The sequence below is a fragment of the Phodopus roborovskii genome, unplaced genomic scaffold (assembly GCF_943737965.1).
Source record: "Phodopus roborovskii unplaced genomic scaffold, PHOROB, whole genome shotgun sequence".
Taxonomy (NCBI): Eukaryota; Metazoa; Chordata; class Mammalia; order Rodentia; family Cricetidae; genus Phodopus; species Phodopus roborovskii.
Window position 1 is genome coordinate 15255432 of NW_026125059.1, and position 21216 is coordinate 15276647.

General features: G+C 47.9%; 1 protein-coding gene across 11 annotated transcripts in view; it reads right to left on the reverse strand.

Moving 5' to 3' along the window:
- The window catches only part of Tox2 (TOX high mobility group box family member 2), a 123274-nt gene extending 108366 nt beyond the window's left edge, over positions 1–14908 (reverse strand). For 2 of the 11 annotated variants that reach the window (XM_051187037.1, XM_051186959.1), the window contains exon 1: positions 14698–14908. In XM_051187037.1, the coding sequence (XP_051042994.1) occupies positions 14698–14796 (99 nt within the window). In that variant the 5' untranslated portion in view covers positions 14797–14908. Of the gene's footprint in view, positions 1–13266; positions 13291–13313; positions 13442–13528; positions 13730–13930; positions 13954–14697 lie in introns of those variants that run through there. The other 9 variants (XM_051187004.1, XM_051186978.1, XM_051187084.1 and 6 more) reach the window with 7 other exon arrangements.
- Positions 14909–21216: the final 6308 nt, after the last annotated feature.

The window sequence follows — 21216 nt, forward strand, 5'->3', positions numbered from 1 at the left end:
TGGAGGTGGAACCTTAGGAATTATGCATGCTAGACTTTCTATCAACTGGCCCAGCTCCTGCAGACCCCTCCATTCTGGAGGGGCAGGAAGGGAGGGACAGGGTCCACTGACACAATGACAAGGTAAGTGACACATCGTTTCCAGAAAAACAAAAGTAAACAATAAAAACAAAAGCAAGAATAGGGCATTTCTGATAGACCAGGGTAGGGCAGCATCATTGACTGCACTGGATACTAAAAAGGCAATGGGCTAACATGGATAGTTCTGGAATCTTCAGTGAGCCGGGAACGGGTGACCCACCCCACCCCACAGTGCTTTTGGGTTCATGAGTCACAGTTTAGTAAAGAGAGTAGGAGCCATCTTTCAGGACAGAGACTACTCAACTGTCCTGCTTGTTCAACAGAAATGCTCCCACACCAGAGAGAAAGTCCTTTATCTCCAAAGCCCAGGCTGACTGTGCCCCAGATCCTCCAGTCCAAGCAACGGGGAGGGGCATGTCCCTCCTGGCAAAGCCGAGGTCACCTTGGCGTGGAGATGGGTTTGGGTCTGATGGCTCTTGCCTTGGAGGTCAAGCATGAATTCAAAGCCAGAGGCCAAGAATTTCCAACTTAAACCTGTCCAGCTGCCATTCCCATTTTCCTCCCTGGCTCAACTAGAGATGTCCCTGGCTGGAACTAGACCAGCTTTTAGTACGTGCCAGTCCCGGCATAGCTTCTCCTGACAAGGAGGTAAGGAAGGCCCAGAGAGGGTGAGTAAGATTATTCTTGGAAACACAGTCTGAATTCACTATGGGGGCATTTCTAGAAAACATGTGCCTCTTTCTCTCCTTTCTTCCTTCCACAGCTTAGCATTGAGCACTTACTCCGTAGCAAACAATATGGCAGGTGCTAGATGTTAACTCTGCACATGAGGCAATTCACTGGTTCTCACAATTCACTCTCCAGAGGGGAAACCGTCAAGCAATTCCACAGATATATTATGCCCCCAAAGGAATGTACTAGAGACTAGGATGGAGAAGAGGATGACCATGTCGGGAACCAGAGTGGGACAAGAGGCTAGAGCTGTGACTGAAGGGTGGGGACAGTGCCAGTCCCCATAAGAGGACACAGGTTGGAACCTTCCATGCAAAGTCAGCAGGTACAGCATTGTAAGAACAGACAGGCATGGGGGATAAAATGAAGGCGCAGGACTGACTGTGTCCCCAGAACAGAGCCTGGAGCCTGGGGCTTCATGCAAAGTAGCTGGGAGTGAGGTCTGAAAAGCAGGAGGTGACTAGACCCCTTGGAGACTGACGGGGCTGCACAAGGATATTTAGACAAAGTCTGAGGGGGCACAGTTTAGGGCTGTGTGGCTCTGAGCCATAACTCACTTCTGCACACAGACTAGGTGGGGGGGGGTCTGATTCTACAGCAGAAAGATCTCCACAAAGACTTCATAGCCCTCCCAGGATGCAACATTCAGTCACTAGACAGAAAATGTCTCTAAACTGCTTTGGGAGCTGAAGGTCCTGGGCTGGAATGTAGGAGGTGGCCACCTTTCAGAAAAACAGGAGAACAGCAACAGGGTCAGTGCACAGAATACCAAGCATCAAGGCAGGCAGACCTCCGTAAGTTCAAGACCAGCCTGGTGTATACAATGAATTCCAGGACAGCCACTCTGATCCTGGAAGACAGGACCCAGAGCCTTTTGCCTCTGTTCAGGGCTCCATCTGAAAGGGCAGATAGTGACTCCCTGAAGTGTGACAACGATGCTGAGACTCTTTCGGTTATTTAGTGCTTACCTTGTTTAAAATCAGAGTCTGGCACTTGGGCACTTGCAGCTAGATTTGAAAAGGGAACTGGAGTTAATGCTGCCAGGTGCTTAAACACGAATAATAAAAACCCAGAGGCAGATATTGGGATTCAAGCTGAAGATCAGAGGAGCAAACCTGCCAAGCCTCCAGAGAACTCTTATCTCTACCAAGGCTGGAAGGTGGATCCTGTCCTCAGCATGGCTGGAGAACAATGGCCTAAGACTAACTACTGAATGCCCTACTTCTATCTTACTTACCTCACTAGTGCTGGGATTAAAGGCATGAGTTCTGTTTCTCTTTTAGACAGATTCACTTTTATGTAGTCCTGATTGGCCTTGAACTCACAGAGATCCATCTAGCTCTGTCTTCTGAGTCCTGGGATTAAAGGTGTGTGCCACCACTGCCCAGCTTCTATGGCTGTGCTAGCTTTGCATTCTGATCTTCAGTGGCTCTATTAGATCACAAATAATATATCACCACAAGTCATTTCCTTATTTAATTTCATAAACAGGCAAAGACTCCTACTTCCACTTTGGGAATGGGGAAACTGAAGCTTGGAAATAATAGTTTCCTAAATGCTCCCCTCCCTAGCCTCATCCCCTGGCCTGCCCATCATCTCTGGGCCTTTACACCTGCTGTTCCTTGTACCTGGAATGCCTGCCTACCCAGGCTCTGATCACTTGCCAGAGCAGGCATGCATCCTCTTGTCTGAGAAGCCCTCACCATCTGTCTCTGGCCTGGCCTGGTGATCCCATGGTACCTGAGTTATAATACCTAATGCTAACTACGCACATTGGAAATCGCTCTTGTCATATATCTAATAAGACAGGGTAGGGGCTACATGTGTCTCACCCATCTGTACCTGTCAACTGCCACAGCGTATTAGACATAGTGGACTAGAAATGGTTTCTGGATGGTGGAATGAATGAATGAATGAGGAAAAGGTAAGTGTACTGATTCTAACAAAGTGCTACATCCAGGTATGACTCCAGGTGAGTATGATAAAGCATAATCCTTGGTCAATGTATATGCATGCATAGGTGTATACATGTGTGTTCATGTGTTGTCATGTATGTATTCATGTATGTTGGGCTTTTCATGTGTGTGCTATATTTGTGTATATGTGTGTCCATGTGTATTTGTTATTCATTTGTGTGTAGTATACTCATGTGTTTATGTTTATGTGCATGCACGTATGTCCTCAAAGCCCGTTCTCCACAGCAGCCACATGCCTCCTTAGCTGCCATGGTCCCCACAAGGGGCATTGCAGTACAATTGTCACTGTACTCAGGAAATCCCAAAGTATGGCTACTTTATCAGCTACATATCATCTGTTCAAGGCATCTAAGGCCCAGGATATGAACCCAGGCACTTCATCAGACTCACAGTCACTTGTGATCCACCACCTGGCTCCAAATTAAAAGCTAACTTACCTCTCGGGTGGGTACAGAGAAGAGAGGAAGCATGCGGGATCCTGGAGTCCCCCAGAGAGCTGTCAGCACATGTTTGCAGAAGAAGAGGCAAGCACCAAAGCCCCGGGTCTACCTTCCTCTCCAGAAAGCCCAGATCCATCCAAAACAGCACGGTGCAACAATAAATTTTATGCATGAGATTGACCTTGGGTTAACTATGGAATCAGAATCATTTCCAACAAGTTTCTGACTCATTCTGAAAATGAGGCCCAACTTCGAGATAAGCACGCTTTAATTAGCCGTAATGTTTAAGCGACCTGTTGGCAAATGAGGCCTGAAGTTGAGACCTAAGGCAAGAGGCCCAGCTGGAGCTGCCAGACCCATAGGAGAGAAAGTTCTATAACAGGAAAAGCAAGAAGCAAGCAGCACACAGGCCCCTTGCATGTACACAGAGATGCGTGCACACAGAGTGGCTGCACACACACTTGCCTGCACACACATGGACAGGAACGTGCATGCACACACCTCTCGGGAGGGAGCCTTCACAAAGACGAGGCTAGTTCTTCTGCCACCTATGACACTTCAACTGTTTGGACCGGTTTCCCTACCTACAAGTGGTAACGGGTCAGTAAATGATTTGTGTTTATCCCCCCCCACACACACAAAAATACTAGGAAATTTTAAACAAAACTCACTAAGCAGGTACTAGGTGCTTCGGGCAGCTGGTAAACATACCTTTACCTTCTCCCCTTGCTTCTAAATCTCAGCAGAATGACAAAAAAAAAATCTACCTACCTTAATCTAGCATAAAGTAGAGGTAAATACATATACCTTCATAATGCATATATATTCACAATTCAGATACAAATCTGTATATGGGAGAATGCAATCCATTCACAAGAGCCCAGAGGGCAACAGGAAGAGGATGGCAGGCAATCAGAAACACTGAGACATCACAGGAGACAAAGAAGTGAAAGGACAGGCTGACAGCATAGCCTTGGAGCCCTAAGGAACGCACACTCCAACCCTCAGTCCCTGCAAAAGCTCTCCCAACTAAATCCTGTAAAGTCCCAAGAGAGGCAGCTAAGACAGGGAAAGGCGCAAATGAAGAGATCCATGCATTAGCCCAAAGCCTTCGATCACTGGCTTGGCCCCAACCTGCAGCTAGAGAACAGCATATCTTATATTTTTGCTGTGAAATTCAGATAAAAAAAACAACAACATACATGGTAGAAGTCTCCATAGATGAAAATAGTAGACATGGTGGCAGTCACTGCTGGTCTAGAACAGTGTGTCCCTACTGCAGCATAGTTGGCCTTTGAACCTAATCATACACTCTGATGGAGGCTTTCCTGTACATCTAAGACTCACAGTAGCATCCCTGGCCCCCGCCTGCTAGAGATGACAACCAGAAATATCCCCAAACTGTGCCCTGGTAGAATAGAGAAGCTCTGGCCTGGGAAATCAAAGACATCACTGCAGGGGCTGGCAGGATCGTGGGGCTGTGTTTTGAGCCCAGTACTTCAGTCCTGTGTGTTCCTGTCGGTAAATCCCGTATCTGCACAGTTGGCAGTCGTTTTTACACAGACCCGAACCTACAGGGTGATTTATCACCTCAGCTTGGGAGAAGCAATAAAAACATATGGTCGGTAATTATTAACTTAATGAGTCATGGTAAATGGTAATTTTATATCTTAGAGAGAAGATGTTGTGTAACACAGGGTGATAAATTTTGATCAATTACCTTGATGCTTAAAACTTGCCACGGTGCAATTGGGATTTCTGGCGCCTTCGGGAAGATCGTGGTTTTACAGCGCCTATTGCTGGGTTTCTCAGCTACTACACAATGGGCTTTTCTAGAATGCCTACTGTGGGCTTGGTGCTGAGAATTCAGCCCAATCCTGAATTCTCAGCCACTCAACAAGAATGTTCATATTTACCAAGAAAGATCCAGTGGATCTGCGATTTGCTGACTCAGAAGGTAGACTAACAGTGGCAGTGCTTGGCCTTGGGGAAGATGTCACACAGCTGAGTCTTACACGGAGGGGAAGCTATGTGGGGGCACATACAGTGGTGGAGGGCGTTCCAGGCAGAGGGAGATCTGTCCACCAGGCTTGACTGGAGGGAACCAGGGACACCCACATTACACTTCAGCCTGCTTGGTTTGGAATAGGGGTGGGTGTAGAGGGACGGAGGCTTCATTTTCCCAAATTCAGACCGGTCTCCATGATGTTTTCTTGGGAAATTATGAAGGGAAAGTTCAACAGCTTGTGTGTGGCTCCCCTCACTTCCCAGGAGCACTCTGCTTCTTAAACGCTGGCCCAGGGGCTGGAGGGTATCCAGGTCACTGGGCTCCATCTCAGATTTCTGGGTTAATGAACCTAAGAACCAAGCAGGAAGCTAGCACTGGCATGAGGGTGGTCAGGAAACTAGATGTGGTCCAGTGTTTGAGAAGCCTAGGGCCTAGAGAGGGAAGCATCTTTCTGCTTTTGGCCTGGAGTACATAGCCTGGACCCGGACAGTCCTCAAAACCCCTGATAGGTTCTGAGGGGGTTCCCTTCACCTTGGGTTTACTTGGGTTTCTGTGAAGACATAATCGGAATTGGAGAGTTGTCCAGAGAGGGTTTATGTGAGGGAAGACTGGGGACATAGAGGACACCCAGAAGAAGAGGGACACATGCTTGGGTAGAGGAAAGAACTTGGTCTGAGACATGAATGATAAAAACCACCCAGGTCTGGAGCTGTAGTTGTCCCTACTAGAGAGTAGTTCCTGATGAAGCCGCGTGTGAACCTGGATCAGACACTGCATCTGAGGGGGACGGGTGGCATTAGCGCGATACATATTACTAGTGTGTTTCAAGGTGATACATCTTGGAGCTGAACACTTCATATCACAGCCCTTGTGCATCCAAGAGAAAAGGCCTAGAATGGCTAAGCTGTGTGCCCAAGGTCACCAGCCCAAGCCAATGGAAGTTCCAAGCATCTCACCTGTTTTTCCTACCACCTAAACAAGGGAATGGATGCTGTTAGGAAAGCCAGGTCTCACCCTTTATAGGGCACAAGAGCTGTCTTTTAAAGCCTGAGCTCTGGTGCTCTGTTCTGAGTGAATGGAAATGAAAGTGTTTCTTGCTGTGGTGAGTACTGTGATCTTCGATCCTCCTACGTGAGTTGCTGGTTTGCCATAACTTATATCTGTGTCCCTCATGCTTGGGGTGGCATGAAACCCCAGCTCTGCTGCATTCCACAGCCAACCCACACTGAATACCAATGCTGGGACTCTAAGAAACCAAGGAAGCAACAGGGATAGCACAGAAGAAAGGCAGGCAGCCAGCCCCACGGCAGAGGGTCTGTGGGCACCTGTGCAGTGTGTCCAGACACAGGTGCCCCATCGCTGCAGGGTGCTCCACACACTGGGCTGGCCCTTGGGACAGCTCTGGACCCCATCGCTCAAGACTCTTGACCCCCACCATGCCCTAGACTCCAGGCACTCCCTGCCCTCTGAGTTTGAGACAATCAGAGGCTGAATTCCTCTAGCATAGGGACAACCAGAAGGCCCTACACGCATTCATTCACTCACGCCATGAGCAAATGTCCACTGAGCACTTAACTAGCAGGCTCACTCTAGACACACGAGAGTCCTCCCTTACCACAGGGACATCTCAAGACCCCCTTAAAAGGCCCAGTGGGAGTTGCTCGCTGTAGCTGAGATGCCGCTCTCTAGGACCCTTGGAGGCTCTAGGAAAGGGATGTTTGAATAGCAGCAAGCCCTGCTTCTCCCAGCTCTATGGTCCTGGTTTGAAGTATAATCAATCATTTGTTCCCACACCTGCTCCTGTCATTAGTGTCTTTGCCATGAGGTGAGGCAGCCAGGAGGCAGCGTTCAGGAGGCCCATGCTGTGTCCTCTGGACTCTCGGCCTCCAAGCCTATAGACCAAATTACCTACCTACCTACCTTCCTTCCCTTCCTCCCTCCCTCCCTCCTTCCTTCCCAACCTCTCTCCTTTTTCTCTTTTAGCTTCCAGTTTACTTATTTATTTTTGTTGTTGAGACAGTTTCTTTGTATAGCCAAGGCTAGTTTGAAACCCATGATAAACTCTCTCTTATAAAGTTAGCCTGCCTTGGGTATTTTGTTATAGCAATGAATAGCAGACTAATACACTCTTCAAAGAGCACCACCCCACCCCTGGTGGAGGACCTTCCATGTGCCACAATTATAAAGGACTCTGCAGCCTTTGGTTTCATTATATTGCCACACCACACTGTCCTGAAGGGTTGATGATCACCGATTTGATTTTCCTTTGTATGCAGGGAAGCAGCAAGCCAGGGGAAGCTAACGACATGTTCAAAGTCTCTCAGGAGACTACAGTAAGCGGTGCTGGGCTGTTGTTCCTGACACACAAGGGAGGACCTTCTGGACAGGCGCGATGCAGGACTAGATGAAAGTAAAGAACTGCGGAGATGCTGGCCTCCTGGCAGAGCCCTTTAATTCCAGCCATTCCAGGGCTTCTCCCACAGGACCATCCCCTGCCCCCTGCAGGAGGAAGCCATGCAAACCTCACCCCCACAGATGCTATAAAGTTCTCCGATACCCCAAGTCCAGGAGAGGAAGTAAGAGCAACCTCCACTTCATGGATTTCGTCAAATGGAGTCCCCAGTCATTCAGTAACCACACTTTCCTAGTTCCCACCCTTACAGTGCTGTGCCCAGAACTGTGTGGGTGGAAAGCAAAATCGTTCACCCACCACTTTCTTCCTGAGCCAAGGGCTCCTGCCTGCCAGGAGCCCACACAACACTGTACACAAACAATGAAGCTGCCACTACACAACAGTGGCCTGTAATAGGTAACCAGCTGTGGCATCGCATGGTGCCTCACTAAACCAGCTGTGGCATCGCATGGTGCCTCACTAAACCAGCTGTGGCATCGCATGGTGCCTCAATAGATGTACAAATTCCAAGGGTTCATCCCCCGGGACCAGATGAATCGAAATCCTAAAACTGTAGCCCAGGTATCTGCTTTTATTTAAGTCTTTTTTCTTTCTTAATTAATTTATATTTTACATTCCAATCCCAGTTCCCCCTCCCTCCTCTCCTCCCGCTCCCCCCACTTCTCTCCCACCCTGCCTCCCATCTGCTCCTCTGAAAGGATAAGGCCTTCCCTAGGAAGTCTACTAAGACTGTCACATCATCTCCTTGAGACAGAAACAAGGCACCTCTCCACCCCCACACCCCTGCGTCTAGGCTGGGGAAGGCATCTCTCCATATAGAATGGGCTCCACTAAGTCAGTTTGTACATTAGTGTTTGATCTTAGACCCACTGCCAGGGGCCTCATATATTATCCCTGTCACAACCTTGTCACCTATATTAAGGGAGCCTAGCTAGATCTTATGCAAGTTCCCCATTTGCCAGACCTGAGTCAGTGATCTCTCACTAGCTGGGGTCAGCTGATTCTGTGGTTTACCCATCAGGGTCTTGACCCCTTTGTTCATATTATCACTCCTCCCTCACTGTGTGCAGGAGCTTGGCCCATTGATTAGTTGTGGATTTCTGCATCTGCTTCCATCTGTTTCTGGAAGAGAGGTCTAGCTTCTCTGGGGTTATGGATTGTAGTTTGGGTATCTTTTGCTTTTTATGTCTGGCATCCACTTATGAGTGACTACACACTATATTTGTCTTTCTGAGTCTGGGTTACCTCACTCAGGATGATTTTTTTTTCTAGTTCTGTCCATTTGCCTGCAAATTTCAGGATATCATTGTTTCTTACCACTGAGTAGTACTCCAAGGAATCTGCTTTTTAAAACTCACCAATCAGAGGCTGGAGTCTGTCCCTGTGGTTAGGATCTCTAACTACTCTTGCAGAGAGCCAGAATTCACTTCCCATTACCCACATGCTCACAACTGACTGCACCTCACAGAAGATCCAGAACCCTCTTTTGGCCTCCATAGGCATCTGTACATATGTACATCCAGTCATACACATAAAGGAAAATAAAGCTTTGAAAAAATCTTTCAAAGAGTGACCCTCATTACACGCATACATTTTCAAAATTTCAAGAGTCTGTCACCAATCTCCCACCTTAAAATGGCAAAACAGGGGCTGGGGTGAACGCTCAGTGGATAAAGTGCTTGCTGCATCAGGATGAGGACCCAAGCTTAGATCCCCAGAACCCAGTAAAAGCCAGACATGGTGGCACAAGTTAATAATCCCTTCTAGGTAGACCCTAGAAGACTCTAGCCAAAATGTTGAGTTCCAGGCTCAGTGAGTAACTGGTCTTAAAAATATGTAAAGGAAGACATCTGTTCTGGTTTGCTTTCCATTGTTATGGTGAACATCATCATCAAAACCAACTTGAAGCGAGAAGGGTTCAGTTAGCTTATGGGTTATAGTCCATCATTGAGGGAAGTTGAGGCAGGAATCTGGAGTCATGAACTGAAGCAGAAACCATGGAGGAACACTGCTTACTGGTGTGTTCCCTGTTGGCTTGCTCAGCTTATTTCACATACAGCCCAGACCCACCTGCTAGGGGATGGTACTACCCACAGTGGGCTGGGCCCTCTCAAATCAATCAGCAATTAAGAAAATGCCCAGCAGACATGCCCATGAGCCAATCTTGTATTATCAGTTCCTCAACTGAGATTCCTTCTTCTTGGGTCTAGGTTTGTGTAACATTGATAAAAACTAACTCTAACTATGGTAATACCCAGTATCAACCTCTGCCTCCCCATGTACATGCACCAGGGCACACACATCATAAATCAAGTATTACACACACACACACACACACACACACACACACACACACACACACAAAACAGCCCCAGACCTTGGCTCACTTTAACCCTCTTCCATATATTTATATAAATATATATATTTGTATTTATATATATATAAAATCAATATATATACATATATATATATAATCAATAAACAGATACGATAAGCTTTGAGAGCAACAATTTGGGTTTACTTTGCTCATTGCCATAGCATTGGTTACCTCACAATGTTCTAGCACAAAGCAGTGATTAATAAATATTTGTTGATTAAATAACAGATGATAGAACAAGCTACATCACACACAGTACTAGTCATTGGGAAAGCCTGGGGAAAGAGATACGGTAGCTGGCCACAGAGTGCTCCATGAGAGTGGCACCCAGGTTGGCCTTAAGGGAGTATCAAAGAGGGATAAAGGATGCTCAGAAAGAAAGGCTAAACTTCTTACTGGAATAGATGGCAGGTGGTTGATACCACCACCACCATTAGCTGGTTTGTGCCTAGAACAGTCCTAGCCTGCATCCCTCACTCCTGTATGCTGAATCTCAGAAGTAGGCAACGTTCTCCAAGGGTGGGGCTGGAGCACAGACTGCTCTCTCCAGGACCCAGGTATGATTTCTACCAACCACATGGTGGCTCACAACCATCTGTAACACCAGTTCCAGGGTGATCTGAGGCTTCTTTTGGCCTCCAAGGGCATTGCATCCTCATCATCCTGCATATACACACAGGCAGGCAAAATACAGATATACATAAAACAAAAATAAATGAATCTTAAAGAAAAAATTTTAAAGAGGGTACCTAAATTCAGTCATATTAAATAATTTGCTCTACCCACAAAAAGACCTATAGAAGAACATTTGTCACAGCTTTATCTACAATTTCCCCGGACAGAAAACAAACCCAAATGCCCATCATCAGGTGAATGAAATAACAAAGGTACTGTATTTAAACGATGCAATATCACTCAGGAACAAAGTGGAACAATCCATGTGCATGCGTGCACACACTCATACACATACTCAACAAAAGAATCTGAAAGACAGGCTGAGCAAAACAGAAGCCATACTCAAAACGCCTATGTTATATATGAAATTCTGGGGCTTAAATGGAGTTAATAGTCCTAAATTGAACTGAACCAAACCTTGGGGAGTAGAAATAGGAAATTTGTTGTCACTGGGACAGTGGATGGGTGCTGGCTGGGAAGGGCACAATGGAACTTCCTGGGGTAATGGAAATATTATCTACCTAGACTGGATTAGTGAGTACATGGCTGTTTATATTTGTCAAAGCTCATTTATGTTTTATTAAATTAAGTCATACTCAGTAACAACAAAGATCTGGATAGCCTATAGGTGGTTTAGTGGGGAAAGGCACCTGTTGCCAAACCTAACCACCTAACTTTGACTGCTGGGCCACACAGAGTAGAAGGAGAGTACCTCAAGTTATCCTCTGACATCCACCCATGCCCACACACATGCATAAATACATGTGCTTTAAACATTTTTAAGGAGCTAGAAATCGCAAAGCCACATATGGAGTTATGAAGCCAGGTCCACCCTGCCCCAGTGGCTTAAGGAAACCAGTCTGCTTTAGCTGAGTTGGGAGCTCAGTGCTTTCCAAAATCGGAATAGAAGGAATTCAATTCTCTGTGGATGGAAATCATGGGTCCCCAGCCCTCAAACCATGACAGAGACTTACAAGGAGGCCAGACTGCTGTCCTGCTGAGAATTGAGAAACTTAGATTCAACCTCAGCTGTGTCTTTCACCTGCTCGGTAACCCATGGGTACACTACTCCATGACTTGGTTCCCCTTCTATGAAGCAAAGAGACTAACAGTTTCCTTCAAGAGATCCCAGATCCTCCATGCTGGAGGCCAGGAGCCCCTGTTCTTACCAGGCACTGTTTCTGCATTTTAAAAGTAACATGCTTTTCTAATGCATGCTAATGTTACCATGATCGATAAATTACACAAGTATTTCAAAGCTAAAATGAAGCCACAGCAGCTTATCATTGCATGTTTTCTCGAACAAAAACCAAACCAAAACAAAACAAAACAAAAAAAAAAAAAAAAACACAAAAGAACAGCTAGTGCTCATGACTTCGATTTAAAGAGGCTAGGAATCTCTATGTAGAGGATTGCTAAGGGGACAGTCACCAAGGGGATGGTCGCCAAGGGGACCGTCGCCAAGGGCCCTTCCAGGTCAACTGCCCCACGGTTGTCTGACATCGTTTGGGCAAATGCTTGAGAGAGACAAGCCTCTTGTCCCGACTCCAGGAACAGAGCCCCCAGTGCATGGGTTGTGTTCTGGCTCTGTAACCCATATTACACCACCTCCTAACACAGACATGCCACTCCAGTGTACCTATAACCACACCTCCAACTCTGATAGTGAGCCTCGCGAGGGAGCCTGAAGCTTGGATATTTTCTTTTCCACCACCTTTCACCATCATTTCTGGAGTCTGGGGGGAAAAATGGAGTTCCTGGTCACAATGAACCCCATGAACCAGCACGGAAGACTCAGCCCCACTGGGGAATCTGCCAACAGGACTCTGGCTTAAGCTGCTCCAGGTGCTCCATCACCCCAGCATGATGAACCGGGAGCAGCAGATCCCAAGTCTAAGCACATGGTCACGCCTTTCTTTCAAGCATTCTAGCGGCTTGTCCTACCCCCGCTTTGCATAAAACTTCTCCAGCCATGGGCCAGGGTCCTAGAGCAAAGATAGAAACCCAAATCTCCACCCTCCACTTCTGGACCCTCCCTGGCTGGGCCCTCAGAGGTTCTGGTGCTGAGTCAGAGGTTTCTAGAGCTCCCGAATAAAATACGCAGGGTGGGGGTGGGGTAGGATGGGGGGCTCGGCGGAGTCCTGCTTCCCAAAGGCGGCAGTGGGAGACAGTCTGTCCCCACTCTGGTGGGGTTTGCAGATACATCAACTCCAAAAGACCTCTTCTAGCTAATCTCTACCTCTTCCCCAGACTAGGTATCCAGACTTTAAGGCACAAATGCCCTTTCTCCACCATGGCCTCCAAACCAGAGGGTGAACCCTGTCTTGTCCATTTGGTATTTTAAACGTAACACAGCCAAGGACAGAAGATGCGCCACTGCTCCATCCTTCAGACCTTGTAAAACTCCACTTGCTGTTTTTAATCTATTTTCCCACCACCACACTGGAAGCGGCTCCGGAACCCGCCTTCTCTCTAAGGCACCATCCCCCTTTCAGGCTTCCAACTTTGCGGATCAGCGCACAAAAGATAATCTGCTCTCCCCTCCGCGAGATGCGTGCCGCCCACCTCCGCACCGGGACGCCCCCCGCCTGCGCTGCCCGCTCCGCCCGGACCAGGGTGAACTGCAGAGGGCTCCCGGCCGCAGCCGCTCCCTTAGGGCCTGAGGACGCACTTGCAGAGGCCCAGCCCGGGAGGCCCAGCGTCGGCCGGACGTTCTGCTCCCGCAGAATCCCAGAAGCACCCCCGCCGCCAGGAACTGGGCGGACAGCCTGTGGGGAAGGGGACAGACCCGGAGGGTCGCGGATCCAGCCGCCCGACGCGCACTCACCACGCAGCACCGCAGAGCCCGCGCGTCTGCGCCCCGACCGCCCGGAGACCCAGGCGCGCTGCTCAATCCGGGCTCCGAATGACGAAAAGCCGCGCTCGGCTCTAGCCTGACCCGGACCGACGCACAGACCGGGGGACGCACCGACCGTCTGGCTTCCCAACTAAGTTTCAAAGTTCCCTTCCCTAGGAGGGAAGAGGACTCGGACAGTGCGGATGCCCCTGACCCTGCCCACTGGGCTCAAAGAGGAGCTGGGGGTCGAACGCCTCAGGTCCTACGATCCAGGCACAGGCTCCGGACCGCGCCGCGCTACGGGGACCTAGCTGGAGTTGGGGGACAGAGATCTTGAGAAAATGGGGATGCCTCCTCGTTGCAGCTCAATCCTGATCCAGGGGAGGGACAGACCTTGATTGGACACCACCAGCATAGAATCCGAGGCTCCAAGGGGCAGTGATGGCCAATTAGTAAACGGCCCAATTAGTGCGCTGCACCGACAAGTTAAAACCCCGACGCGCGAGTACCGACGACCGAGGGGTGGGGGCGGGGAGTGAAGGTCGCTAGAGCCTGTGACTGTCCCTGGGTGTGCCCGGGTGTGACTGCGTGGCCGTCAGGGCGATTTGTAGCTGAAGCTTCTCGTCCAGCGGATGGACATGTGTGACCATGTGCACTTGTGGGTCATTGTGAGTGTGGGCTGGGACTATCGGAGCTACTTCTTTGTGTGACTGTCCCTGGTTGTCACTGAATGTGACAGCGGATAGGATCATGTGCAGCGGCGTACTGTGTGTGTGTTAGTGTAGCCGCGTACGCGGGCGAGAGGCTGAGTGTGGTTGACCGTAAATGACTGGCACGGTGACTTGTGTGGGACGGTGAAGGCTATGTTTGGTGCCGCCTGACTGGGTGACACAGAGTCGCTGCGCGTCGGCTTGTGAATGAATGTGAAGTGTGGGTGAGTGTGTCACCGTGTCGTCGTGCGGGTTGTTGGGCTGACTTCTGCCAGTGATCTACAACTCGGGCGTGTGTGTGACCGCGAGGGTAGCGGTGTGAGTGGCACGTGCCCGTCGACGGGGCTGTTTTGTGCCTGTCCCCCTTGTGAGCCCCAAAGTGGCCGCGTCCGCAGCCGCGAGGTGACTCCTGCCCCACACTCGAGCCCGGGACACTTGGCCCCTGCCTACCTTGCCGCAGTGGTAGTAGTCCAGGTGCGCCAGGCCGGCCGGCTCGGCCCCGGGCCGCGCACCCACCGCGGGCGCCGAGGGATACAGGCGGACGTCCATGGCGGGAGCGGCGGCGGCGACTCCCGCGGGCAGTGCCTGGGCGGGCGGCGGTGGGAGCCCTGTGCGAGCCGGTGTGCGAGCGCGGGGGGCGGGCCGGGGGCGGCGCCCGGAGGGGAGCTACGCCCTCCAGCCACGCCCTCCCCCGCCCCTCCCGCGAGCGCTATTGTTCCGGCCTTGGGCGCCGCCGAGGGCAAGGGGGCCCTGGTCCTCCTCTGGGTTGGGCAGTCTCCCGGGTCCCCGCCGAGCCCTCCGCCCCTAGTGTTACTTGCCTGTCCAAGTGGACCTTTCCTGTCCCGCCTTTTGTCACCAAGAGCGAGAGGAAAGAGAAAAGCCCCTAGGCCACACCTGTCCAGAAACGGGACATTCCACGCCCTAAGTAGTGGAAGCAGTGTCAATCCCCACCCGGGATGCTGGCCCTTAGGAAGTAGTGGCAGATGGGTGCTGTCTTATCTGTCGAACTTGGCCCCTTGACTCACAAGAATTTTAGAATAGTCTCCCGCCCCCCCCCCAACACACACACACACACACACACACACACACACACACACTCCTCAAACTGATCTGAGTTACTCGGGAAGAGAGAGGCTGGGGACCAAAGTGCATAAATATTCATTTTATATATAGGGGAAATCGAGGCAGGGACCTGCAGCATCAATAACCAAGAGCATCCAGAATTGAAAGCCTTCCCTGCCCACTTTAGTGTAAGGACTGGGAAGGCTCAAAAGCCCAGTACAGTTGGCCATCACCCAAGACCTTCTGAACACCAGAGAAGCGATGTGGATCTGTCTCTCTTGTTCTCTGTCAATGCACCAAAATTCCTCAGACACTTGCTAGCTGCAAGAACTGTCAGGGTCGGTCTTTTATTCCTTTACTTCATTTATCCCCACCACACATCCAAGTGTGTCTGGGAAGGACAAGTGGAGAAAGTGTCTTGATCCTCTTGGCCACGTAGAAGACTGCTTGAAACTAACAGTATCTGCTTGAGCTTTGCTGGTCCTAGTCAGAAGCAAGAACCTCTGTAACCATGAAATCCAGGCATGGCGAGATCAGTCTGGGAACTGGTCCTTCAGTGAAGGTTAGAGAACAACAGAGGGAAATTACAACCCAGAAAGGAAAGAGCTTCTAAATAAACTTCAGTCATTGTTTCTAGAAATACCAGGCTCAGTGTTATCAAAAGGGAATTTCCCACAGCGCTCTCTCTCTCTCTCTCTCTCTCTCTCTCTCTCTCTCTCTCCCTCTCCCTCTCTCTCTCTCTCTCTCTCTCTTCTTTCTCCCCCAGCCAGATCTGGATACCCAACTATCCTGGCAATATTCACAGAAACACACACACACACATGCTCACACAAGCATTCCTCTTCTCTGCATCACTTCATCATAAATCAAGTATTACACACACACACACACACACACACACACACACACACACACACGGCGTCTTCATTCTCTGTTCTGTTTGCCTTTCCTCCTGTGCCATTAGCACACTGGATTACTACCAGCTTTGTAATGCATCTTAATATTGATATTGAGAATAAGTCTGCCCTCTCTTTAAGTTCTTTAAGGCTTCCTTAGCTATTGACCTTTGTACTTTAATAAAAATCAGCTGGGATTTTTATTGTCCTCACATTAAATCTTTATGTCAGTTTGGGTGGAGAGGGTATTTTCTATGTGAATTGTTTTTATCCATGAACATGGTATATCCACTTATTTAAGGTTTCTTTGCAAGTTCTCTCAGCAAGGTTTTGTATGTAAAAACCTGGCACATCTTTTATTAGTTTTACACCTGGGTTTTTATTGTTGTTTGTTGTTGTTGTTGCTATTATCAATTACTTGTTTTGTTTGTTGCTGATACAATGATCAAGACTTTCTACCAACTCCATAAATCCTTTGACACTCCTCCCAAGGAATAGAGTGTAATCACCTCACTCTTGAAAAGGCCTGGTCTTGTTGAATGGCTCTTAGTAAATAGAGAGCCTTCTGAGATAGTTCATAAAAGCTGACACATCCACACTTGCTTTGCTTTTTCTTTGGGGACTTCAGTGCCTGGAGTTGTAAGCCACCACCTGAGAAGTCTGAAACCACAAGAGATGTCCCCACAATGGCAGCTGAGTCTTCCTCTAATCCAAAATGTTCAGTGCTTGGAACAAAGATATGGGCAGAATCTTTGGGAGCTCAATGCCAGCCTGATCTACATAGTGAGTTTCAGGCCCACCAAAGCTACATTGGAAGACTCTATCTCAATAAACAAACAAACAAACAAAATATTCAGTTGCCATGACAGATAAATAAATGCTTATAGTTATTTTAAGCTACAAAATTCTGAGGTTGTTTCTCAACCATACAGACCTGGTATATACTAGAAATAAAGTTTTACATAATGTCCTTATACCCAACAACATTGCCAAACTCATTCATTTTAATTATTTGTTCATGGATTCTTTGGCTTTAAAAAACAAAAATATCATAGAGCTATTTCCTATCCCATCTGAAAATGTAAGTTTGCTCTTAACTTTCAATCCTCATACATTTGTTGTTTTTTTTCTTGCCTTGTCTCACTGGCCAGAATCAGTACTAGAACATTTGAGAGAAGCCATCAGCAACCAACTTTGTCTCCCTTCTGAGCAGAGAAGGAATATCAATACTCACCATAAACTGTGAGCTTGATGGGCTTTTGTGTTTTCATTTTTCTTTGCTTTGTGTTTTATGGATACTGTGTGTGTGTGTGTGTGCGTGTGTGTGTGCGCGCGTGTGTGAGGGGGAAGAGGGAGAGAAAGAGGGAGAGAATCTTGACAAAGCCATTTGAGTCCAGGAGTTAAGTGTTACATGAGGTCAGTGGTGATCATAGTCAAAGGCTCTCCTGTCTAATTTCCCACTCCCCACACTTTTGCAGACCCTGTCTCACCAACTCTTGCCAGAGCTGTCAACAAAGTCCATGTGAACAAAACTGTCATGGGCTTCTCTGAACTGTGCCAGCAGCAGAGTCAACCCTTCCCTGAGAAGAAGGAAGACACCAAGAGGACACATAGAAGTCTGGTGTGAGACATACAGATCACAGAGCCTGACTTTATCTTATTCTGCTGCCTCATCAGATAGGCCAATTCCCCTGAAGGAACCACAGCCATGTCTGTTGGCCTTGAGCCCTCCTCTTTTCTTGTTAACCTCAGTGGAACACTGAGAGAGAATGGGCAGGCTGACTCAGGCCAGCTTGGCTGGGTTTTGCCGGTAATAGCCCAGAACTGGGGGAGTCTGTTAATGGATCTTCCAGATTTCAGCTTCTTTTGCCCTAAGTAGCTAACTGTCAACATTTGTTGTGCTTGAGTGTGTTTTTATTATTATTTAGCAATGGTCATGACAATAGGAGATGAGGGGACACACTGTGTTGTGGGGTACATGGGGGACCTCCAGGGAAGCATGAGTATCAGTTGTGGCAGAAGAAGAGAGCAGAAGTTTACATAAGGACATTTACCAGTTTGTCCAGGTTGGTTGGTTTGAATACTGTTGGTGGATCTGGGATTAGAGACTGCTCCTAGTTGGCTGGTACCTGGCCCCTGGGTATTTGGAGCAGGTAAGTAATGACCCAGGGAACAGGTACCCAATGAAAGGGAAGGTTGGAAGCATAGACTCTGAATGTCAGTTTTCTTTTGATAAGTATGCTCACACCACATTCTGTTCAGGGTAGGGATTGGCTAATCCTAGAAAGGGACTGTCCATTCTGAGTTTGCAAGACCCCAGTTGTCAAAGCATCAGGTTACAAAAATTAAAAGACATGGCTAATACCCATAGGACCCCAAAGGGCAATGACTCCTACCCCACCCATGGCTCCTTTACCCAGGGAATGTTAGGACTTCCATTCAAAATGACCAGCATTTTAACAGTCAATAATGGTAGAGAAGATAGTCACTCAAGTGTGGAAGGCAAGGTAGCACAAATATACCCCAGAGTTAATTACCCCGTTTAAGGGGCACGGACCTGGGGTCTTTACTTAGCAAGCCCTAAGAACTGGAGTTAAGCTGTGCTGAGACAAAATTCTTTCCCAGGTAGTTTGTCCTGGCAATTAGATGTGAAGAACCTGCAGCTGAGATATCCTGTGTGTAAACCAATGCAGGACTCAAGAGGCAGAGGTTGGGGGCACACTGGAATGCTGATGGTAGTGGGCATGGAGACCGGGTTAGAATCAGCAGGATCTACCACAGAGCTCAGATCTATGTAACCAGGAAGTGGAATTCTGCTTTCTCTCCACACTTCACTCTGTGCCTGTGCACAGAAAAACAAAACAAAACAAAGGAAGGAAGGAAAATATAAACAAAACTCCCCTCAGGAACTTACTAGAAGTGGGTACTTATTGTCTGGGGACAGCAGTTGGGCATTGCTAGAGCCCTCGTCACTGTACTCCCCTATGTGAGCCAATAACACTTTCGTCTGTTCATTCTTTCTGATAAGTGGGCAAGCCAGCCTGCAGCTCCTGCCAACCATATCTACTTGGCAAGAAAGCAAATGCATATGGCAGAGGCTTTGGAACAAGGTCGCTTCCTTGGCCCACGCCACTGAAGAACACAAGACAAGGACACTAGAGAGCTGGATTCAGATCCTGATCTTTCTGTCTCCATGTCTGACTTCAGGCGAAGTTCTGAACCCCTTTGAAGCCTCAGCTTTCACGTCTGGAAAATCAGGTGTTAATATCTGACTACGTATTAGCATGAGGGAGAGAAATCAGCAAAGCTAAATGTAAGTGAATCACACACACACACACACACACACACACAAATAGAGATGACCACATATTACCTAGGGGGAAATACAAAGCAGTATTAAGAGCTAAGAATTACTGCCTGCCCTGTGCCAGGTGCTCTGAGGAGCACTGTGGGTCCACTTCCTCTGTCAATCTTGTCAATCACCCCAAGAAGTAAGCAGTACTTCTATGACTTCTTTAAACGTAGAACTAAAGCACAGAGTGTCCAGCCTACCTAGTACACTGCATACTAGGAAATGTAATTAGTTGAGTTGACTGCAAGGGTTCTTCATCGAGCTCTAAGACATATTGTATCTATCTAGTCTTAGCCATTTCAGCTGGAGAAACGAAGAAAACTGTCAGAGCTTTGGATGGAATTGTGTTTTCTTTATTAAATGAACTCAAGGCTTGAAATATTTGAAACACAAATATCTTTTAATTTTCTATCTATATGAATATAGAAAAATATTATTGAAGTGTTGGGTGATTGTCGTGTATCCAGGAAATGTTCCAAGTTCTATTTATCCTCGTCCTTTTTTTTTTTTTTCTGTCATCTCTCGCTTATTTTCTATATGGAATGTCGTGGTAACCCCAGAAAGAAGAAAGAAAGAAAGATGACATCTTTTTTTCTTTTCTAATTACTTCTTCCCTTTGTCTTTGTTTTTACCCCTCCCAGCTTTGTTAAGATATAATGCCACATTTGTATATGTTTGTGATGGACAGGAGATATATATATATCATATCCATCTTACCTCCATAGCACTTCAGTGAGAACATTTCAGTTCAATCTTAGCAACTTCCAAGCAAGCCATGCGCTGTTACTAGTCTTTATCTTTTCTTATTGCATTGTCCAGCACCTCTAGAGTCTATGTTAACTAGAACTAGTAACGTCGGGTACCCTTGTCTATTCGCTGCTTGGATGAACATACCACCTCTTAGCCATTAAGGAAGATACTAACTGGCAGTCTGGTGGTGAGACAATGAAAACATATCCTGTGTCCACAGGCTGGAATTCTACACGACGTTCTTTTCAAATTCACTTTAGTGGTGTCCAGTTACCCTTTCGATAAGGAAGCCAACAGGTCACCAAGGCCCCCAACGATGTCTGCAACAAAACTTTTACTCAATTTTCTTGTTCAGAAAAGAGGACACAGCAAGAAAGTGCAATGTTCTGTTTTGGCCTTGGCTGATGTATTATGTATTGCCTTATTTCTTCTTTTGTTTGCTCTATAGCCCCTTTAAAACACCCAGAGAAGGAGGACCACTCTACATAAAGAAATCTGAATTTTTGAATGCCCGCTTCCCATATGAAATGTCACTCACACATTAAGTCTGTGTCCCTCAGTTGCTGTGGCAACCTCAGCTGCACTCTTTGCCCAGGGTGACAAAGGGGCCCTTTGTTAGCTGGGAGGCCAGGTCTGGGTGCAGGGACATCCTATTCAGCCCAGTCTAACAAAGGAGCCCACGTCCCCCCTGTCTGAGCAGGCCTGCCACTGGCCCAGGAGTGCCCACAGCTTTCCGTGGGGAGACTTTGCCCTATGATTGGCTCTTTGAACCAAAGTTGATTTTCTTTTTCTTTCTTTTTTCCTCTCTCTTTCTTTTTGTGCTATTTGCCATACAACACCCCTACTCCCATAAAGGGCCCCATTTGTGATTTTGCCAAGAAAATACCCGATGTGAGGCCTCCCTGGAAG